A 7,882-nucleotide genomic window follows, 5' to 3' on the forward strand; every position below is an offset into this window, starting at 1 on the left:
GGAGTAGTATTTATATACATCTTTCATTTGACATACTGTTTTTTTAAATCGGACCATTTCCCTATATACGAGGGGGGTTCAAATTTAAAAAATGCATGTAGAAAGTAGAACTTTTTCAACTTAAATTTTGAAAGTGTTCCGGAAAGTCTGACACTTTTATATATATCTTAAATTAAAGCTAATGTAATTTACTTTATTATGCGAAAAAAAAATTTCGGACTTTATTTTATCTTCACGGTGAAAATGGCTACCAAATGCTATTATTGTGTGAAAATTCTCGACTTTAATTTTTACATTTTTAACTTTATAATGCTATGACATATTGAAAAGTGTATGGATCAACATTATTTTTTTATGAGAAATAATATTTTTTAATAATCCCTTTTTCATTCTACATACTTTATCTTAATTAGGATATTAATAATGAACTAGCAGATCATGTAGCTTTTGGAATAGTCCAGCAATTTTTTAAAATTAAACAGTATCTAAAGATTTGCATCGAAGCGTTTTTTTTGATAGTGATTTTAATCACTGTCAGATATCATTATACTTGATCCATCTATACCACGTCACCACTGTGCCGCGACCCCCCTGTGCTGGGTTTTTTTATTTTTTTGTGTTTATCGCTCATTTTTCTGAGCTCTCACTTGACCAATTTTTTTTTATTTATGGTTAGACATAAAATATGTATCCATCAAATGATAAAAAATACTTTTCCTACTTTAAAATTTTGTCCAATAATAGAATAGAAAATTCATATATTTTGAAATAATATTTTAAGTAAGTAATATTTTATCAGGGGTTTATTGAAAATGAAGTTCATATGAGTCCTCAACATAGTTGTAAACAAAATTGTGCATTTTATGAACATAGTCCAGTTTATAGATGTTCTTCAAATCAGTTTTGTGCAAAACAACATTCGTGTAATGGAGAGCTTTTGAATTGTCAGTATATTGAGTCTGACATGAATGTTTGTCAATCGGTAGGTACCAAAAGTATTTAATATAATGAGATCTATGAATTAGACACGATTTGAATGTTTGTAATCTTTTTATATTCGCTAAGCCGTTTGGAAGTAGTAGGAGATATGAATACATAACATACAAAAAAGGTACTGTATTGGGCGATAGGTCAATAAATTGTAATGGTACATATAGTAAAGTGAATAGTTGGTGGAGATGGTTGGTGTGGCACTGTTCTTATTGTCTATGCATATGTTATTCAACTGACACAGCTTCTGATCAATATTTCAGTCTACAACCTTCATTATCTGATATTTCTCAAAATAAGTAATTATTTTCAATTAAAATTAGTCAATAGAATTTGTGTAGTTTTAGTGTTACTATAATTGTACATTTCTTAATGATATTATTTTAACTTATACTAATATAGGATAGTCACAGGAGTTAAGTTCAATAAAGTAAATAATATTTTTCATTTACAAGTACAAGAAGGTATACTAGGTCCTCGTGGTTACATTAATGAATCTTCTAGGAGTTGGGTTACTTTACTGAGGCCAGAATTTATCTATAATAATAGTTTACCTCAAGAAGGTGTTGATTTTTTCAAATTATCATACTTTTCTCGTACTATAGATATTGATAATGTTATGGCGCCAAAAACTACAGTTGTCACAGGTAATGCATTCTTTATTTTAATAATTTATTTCAGATTATTTTTTGTGAACTATCAAACTAAATGAAAAGTATAAGAAAAAAACGATAGTTATATATTTTTAGTTTATCACTAGCGGATTAGGTTAACAAGATATAGTAATAAAGGTCGTGTCTCTATTTGTATCTGTGTATATACTCTGCTCTTACTGAACCGATTTTAGTTAACTAACGTCGAAATATCACAAATTGTGCTTAAACAAAGATATTAGCGCCATATTTTAGGAAAATTCATTTTGTTCGAGCCAGGCGACAAGGCGTGGTGGAGACAATTGGTTCTCATCAGCCGTTTACACCACCAACCTGTTGCGTCATCGATTAGTGACAGTGCTTGCCAAAAACCAGTTGTTACTTCGACGGGATATATTTCGGTTATTTTTGGTTTTATTCTCTCGCCTTTTTTACCTTTTGGCGAGATTTTTTACGTGCGGTAATTGTGTTGTTGCTTGTTGTTGAATCCTCTCCGTTTCTCTTAATAAAGTTTCGGTGAACGAACAGATAAAATATTAGACGGTTTGAAAATTGTTTAATTTCGGCTGTTTTTTGCCATCAAGTAATAATGTGCAATTAGAAAGACTAATGGTTTTTAACAATCACTCTGATTATTATCCATTATCGGATCTCATGATATAAAACTGCGTGTTTTTATTGCGGTTGTCATCTGTTAGCGGAGTCACGGACGTGCTGAGCAGAAGACAACAGGTCGGATCGGCTTAGATTATTCTTGTAAATATATATATAAATTTTAAAAAGTGCCTGTAAAATATTAACTAAATACGGGGACGCCCATCTAATTGTAACATATACAGGGTGGCCCACCACTCACTGACAACTTAAATAACTTTTGATCCAGTTAATATTTTTAGTTGATTTTTTTTTTAAATAATAGTTATACGTTAGGTCTATAGCTAAATCTCAATAATTAATTTTTTTACATTTTATTAAAAATATTAATTATTTTTAAATTTTAAATAAAATGTAAAAAAAAAATCTAAGATAGCTATTTTGTAGAGTAGAATTTAAGAAAAATTTTAGTAAAAAAATATCTTATTAATATTCAGTAGTAAATATTCTGTAGCGTTTTGAAGTTTGTGAAAATTTGAATTTTCATGTACTATTTTACGGTATTAAACATTGAAATACGTATTGAGAAAAGGACAGAAGAAAACGCTATCTTTTCAATATACTTTTGAATGAGAGTGATAAGTAATAATTGCCTTATCTAATTTCTTATCATGGTATTAATGCCAAGTTTGTAATGTATACACATTATCATCATATGTATACACAGTAATCATGAAAAGATAGCGTTTTCTTCTGTCCTTTTCTCAATACGTATTTCAATGTTTAATACCGTAAAATAATACATGAAAATTCAAATTTTCACAAACTTCAAAACGCTACAGAATATTTACTACTGAATATTAATAAGATATTTTTTTACTAAAATTTTTCTTAAATTCTACTCTACAAAATAGCTATCTTAGATTTTTTTTTTACTTTTTATTTAAAATTTTAAAATAATTAATATTTTTAATAAAATGTAAAAAAATTAATTATTGAGATATAGCTATAGACCTAACGTCTAACTAATATTTAAAAAAAAAATCAGCTAAAAATATTAACTGGATCAAAAGTTATTTAAGTTGTCAGTGAGTGGTGGGCCACCCTGTATATATATGTAATTTATTATATTATTAATATATTTTGATATTAACAACAAAGAAATTATTGTCTCTGGGTAAACGACCGGTGGTTACCGTAACACATTTTAATTTTCTTATTAAAGGGGATGTCCAAAAAATTATAATTACTATAAACCAGATGATATTGTTATTTTTCCTTTATAGTGAAATAACATTTTTAATCTAGAAGAATCATTAATTTCAGATATGTATAAAAGTATCATTATTTCCGGAACATTTTCAAATGTTAATTTTTTGTGAAAAGTTGTCATTTTGAAACCCCTCCTGTGGGCAGGTAAACAACCTGGTTATCAAATAATTTATATCAAATGAAAGAGAAATATCTAAAGTTTCTATATATATAAAAAAAAATTATTTTAATTTGTTCATTTTTAAAAAAAGTTATGGCAGTTTTAAGAAAAAAAAAGGTTGAAATTTACTGATTTTTAAAATTGTAATTTTTTAGGGGATTTTCTCCATTTACAGGGAACGAAAAAATTTTTTTCTATTTTTATTGTCTTCAATTAGATACTGTTTTGAAGTGGGATTATTATTGGTAATAAATCGAACGCTCACTTATGAATAATTTGTTTGATATTTTTTAATTTTGAGATTAATGTAATAAACATTAAATGTAAACAAGAATGAATCATTTTTACAAAATATTTGTTCCTTATTTTTATGTATAATTAAAACTTAAATAAAATATTTAAATACAATTGTGACTATGAGCGCGTTACTGATGGTTCAGCGGTGGAATGTACATTGAATAATCCTATGCTAAAATAGACACATTGCCGGCTAGATAAACAATGATTAAGATACAATATTATATAATGACTCGAGCTAACAGATACGATTTGTGATCTTTTGATGTATTTTTGAAGGAAATCAGTCCGGTGAGATCTGAGAAAAAGTGGTGACAGATATAAAAGGAAATCCATCATAGTAAATTTAATACCTTTTCAGCATCGCATCGAAGCTAAAACGCACAGCATCACAAAACTAATTGTTTTAATTTAATTTAATTTATGGATAATAGCATTGATGCATTATATTCTAATTATGTGAATCACTAGCAAGTTTCAAATTATATTGAAGCATTCAATGATTACTATGCTAAAAGTTCGCTAAAAATGACAAAATTTAACAGTTTTAATCTGATCTAAATTAATTTAAATATACAATAATTATATATTATATATGTAGTATACCCATATCATACTATATTATAGTATAAAGTATATACATAATATTAGTTTTTATCTAACATAATGCCAATGCACTCAGACTTGTTGATCATTGTGCGCACCTACTACCGAATTATCATGATTAGGTTTACTCACCTTAGTTGTATCACCGAAGTGTTATTACATTATACCTATCCTTGATGTACCTATCAATAAGTATCTCCATAGTCTTAATAAGAAATGAAGTAAGACTTATTGGCCTGTAGGATTTTGCTTCATAATAGTTAGTCCGGTTAGGTTTAAGTATAAACACCACTCCGACCTTTCGCTAGCTTTCTGGTTGATAACCATAGGCAAGGCATGCCCTAAATATTTTGCAGAGATGGGAGACGATTATCTCTAACCCTTCTTGCTGAAGTGCAGAGAAAATTTCGTCACAGCCTGCAGTTTTAAACTGCCAAAGGCTTTTATTGCCCATCTTATTCCACTTGGGGTTATCACTTTGCTGGTTTGTTTCCAATCAGTACAGGTCACACGTTTGTCCTGTGCATCATGTTCCTGTTCTCTGTAGTTAATTTCAGAGTCAGGAAAATGCGTGTTTATCAAATGTAATAATGTTTCATTATCATTATTGGTGAACATTCCGTCTGGCAGTAGTATTGCCTCGAAAGTTTTGTTTGGTCCATTCCTTAGTGATCGCAGAAGTCTAGTTGCTATAGGGAGTTGTTGTATATCCCCACAGAACTTCTTCCAGCTTTCTCTTATGGACTTTTTCAATGCAGGTTTGTAGTTTCTTTGGGCGTCCTTATAGGATTCCCAGTGTTGTTCCAAACCTGATTTCATTGCTTTATTTAAGACCTTACGTGAACTCTTAGACAGGTTAGCATTCCATCAAGTTATACGCTGTCTTGTACCTTTCCTTTCTATTAAAGGACAGTTTTCTTTGTAAGCCAAGACAGTGGAGTCCTGTAGTATATTTACAGCCCTTTCAGTATTCTGTCTTGACCCCAATCTAAACTGTAGGTTATTCAGGTTACGAGAAAGATCTGCACTGTAGTTGTCCCAGTTTGTTCTATTCGGGTCCTCGTCTCAACTTTGTTAATTTCCAAATTGAATCGTATGTGTCTATGATTAGAAAGAAAAGGTTCGGAGGACACTTTCCATCCTTTTATTTCTTGAAGTAACTCTTTTGAGAAAACTGTCAGATCCATGATTTCCTGTCTGTTCCTGATAACAAAAGTAGGTTCACTGGCTGTATACTCTATGGTGCGCAATGTGCCATAGAGGATCCCGATGATCACTTTACCTTTCGGCTAACTACCCTGTGACAAGTTAGCAACCCTTTCACTTTGTATGACTGAGTTAGGGGGGTTTATTCGCTGTTAGCAAGCAGGTATGCCCAGGCCTACCGGTCCGAACTAACCAAAGTTATGACCTCTAAGAGCAGTGGTACGTGTGCCATCCCCACTAAATTAATTATAGTTCACGGGGTTGTTAATCCCGTGATCCTTACGGATCCCCCTGCAGGAATATACATAGTACTTATATTATATATGTTGTGTCTTTACTTAGGAGTTAAATTTAGGAGTATTGGAACACATATAAGTATTGAAATCCGGGTTACACCTTTTGATTTTTCCTCTGGAAACCTAATTCAACCTAATATCAAAAGTTATTGGGTTGGAAATGAGGACGCTAATTTTTCTAACGTAGAACGGTAAAATTATATTATATTTCTCCAAGCAATTTTAAAAAAGCTTGTGTACTTAATTAATTTTATTTATTTATATATTTTACAGAACGGAAATTAAAATTGATAATTCAGATTTGCCAACAAAACTAAAAATTCCCTCTGTACCAGATATGACTGCTCACAAGTACGTTAAATTTACACATTCTTCAATCACACGTGACGTTGCTCAGACAACATTGCCTTTTATCGACAAACAAACTGTGGAACCATTTCCTGCTATACCATTATCTGGCGTGGGAATATATTTTAAAGGAATAGAAAATTATGGTGGCTTCATAGGTGCAAATGTTTTCACATATAATTTCAGTACACATATTAGTACACGCTTAATATAGTGAAATCACTATTAGAATTTTATCTAAAATGATATAATTTAAAATATTTATTTAAAATTTTTGAAAATCTTCTTTATTCTTTTTATTGTGTAAAGTATATTTATTAAAAATAAATGAAAAAAAAAATTATCTTAAATATCATTATTTTCATTAAAGTTTCAAAAACTGGATTAAAATTACTGTATTCATATAAAAAAAAAACGGTAGCACAGTGGGGTCGAGGCACAGTATAGACGTGGCATAGATGAGATAAGTATAGATGATATCTGACAGTGATTAAAATCACTATCATAAGAAACGCTTCGATGCAAATCTGTAGATAGTGTTTCCTTTAGAGAAATTGGTGAAATATTTTAAAAGCAACATGAACTCTTATTTCTTTAATTATATCCTGATTAGTAGTTCTTTGATTTTAAAATATAATATATGAATAAATACTAATTATAGTTTTTAAATTTAGTATGAAATTGTGAGGCCAGCTATGATGTATGGTTAATAGTGTTGGGCGGTTGATAAGAAAGTAGAGCAGAGAATAAGTGTAGCAGAGATGAGAATGCTTAGTTGGATGAGTGGAGTGACTAGAGAAGATAGGATAAGGAACGAGCATATAAGAGGAAGTATAGGTGTTGCGTCAATCGTGGATAAGATGACAGAAAATAGACTTAGATTGTTTAGTCATGGTATGAGGAAAGAAGAATCGAAAGCTGTAAGAACAGTTATAGAAATGAATGTTGAAGGAAGAAGAGATAGAGGAAGACCAAAAAAGAGATGGAGGGATGCTATTGAATGCGATTTGAGGACAGCTGATGTGAGCGTAGAAGATGTGGGAGATCGTGTCAAGTGGAATCTTAGGATAAGGGTGCCCGACCCCAAGTAGTTGGGATTAAGGCAAAGAAAAAGAAAAATATTACCAGATATTCCGGTGGCAATTGACATAATATGATTGTTATTTCGGAATGTACAATTTAGCGTTTAGTTGGGTTTAAATAATATAGCGTCAAATCAATTACCTACTCTATCGGTTGTATCTCAATATACACTACACTTTAATGATACAATAAATAAATAAACTCACACATACACACATATGCATTTATAACATTGTGTCTAATGTAAGTATAACATGATAAAAAGTAACCGTAAAATGAAAAAAATGGAATATAAATTTTATTACTCATATTAAATGTAATGTAACTCGAAAAATATTTGTTTAAATGAAAAAATATAAGATTATATTTTTATTTAT

General features: G+C 30.1%; 1 protein-coding gene across 2 annotated transcripts in view; it reads left to right on the forward strand.

Moving 5' to 3' along the window:
- The window catches only part of LOC126900066 (uncharacterized), a 21,667-nt gene extending 14,917 nt beyond the window's left edge, over positions 1-6,750 (forward strand). The window contains exons 5-9 of one of the 2 annotated variants that reach the window (XM_050675500.1): positions 800-982; positions 1,066-1,289; positions 1,393-1,637; positions 6,121-6,265; positions 6,348-6,750. In XM_050675500.1, the coding sequence (XP_050531457.1) occupies positions 800-982; positions 1,066-1,289; positions 1,393-1,637; positions 6,121-6,265; positions 6,348-6,636 (1,086 nt within the window). In that variant the 3' untranslated portion in view covers positions 6,637-6,750. The remainder of the gene's footprint in view (positions 1-799; positions 983-1,065; positions 1,290-1,392; positions 1,638-6,120; positions 6,266-6,347) is intronic. The other variant, XM_050675501.1, reaches the window with a different exon arrangement.
- The last annotated feature ends 1,132 nt before the right edge of the window (positions 6,751-7,882 follow it).

Source organism: Daktulosphaira vitifoliae, unplaced genomic scaffold (genome assembly GCF_025091365.1).
Source record: "Daktulosphaira vitifoliae isolate Bord-2020 unplaced genomic scaffold, ASM2509136v1 Scaffold_2, whole genome shotgun sequence".
Classification (NCBI taxonomy): domain Eukaryota; kingdom Metazoa; phylum Arthropoda; class Insecta; order Hemiptera; family Phylloxeridae; genus Daktulosphaira; species Daktulosphaira vitifoliae.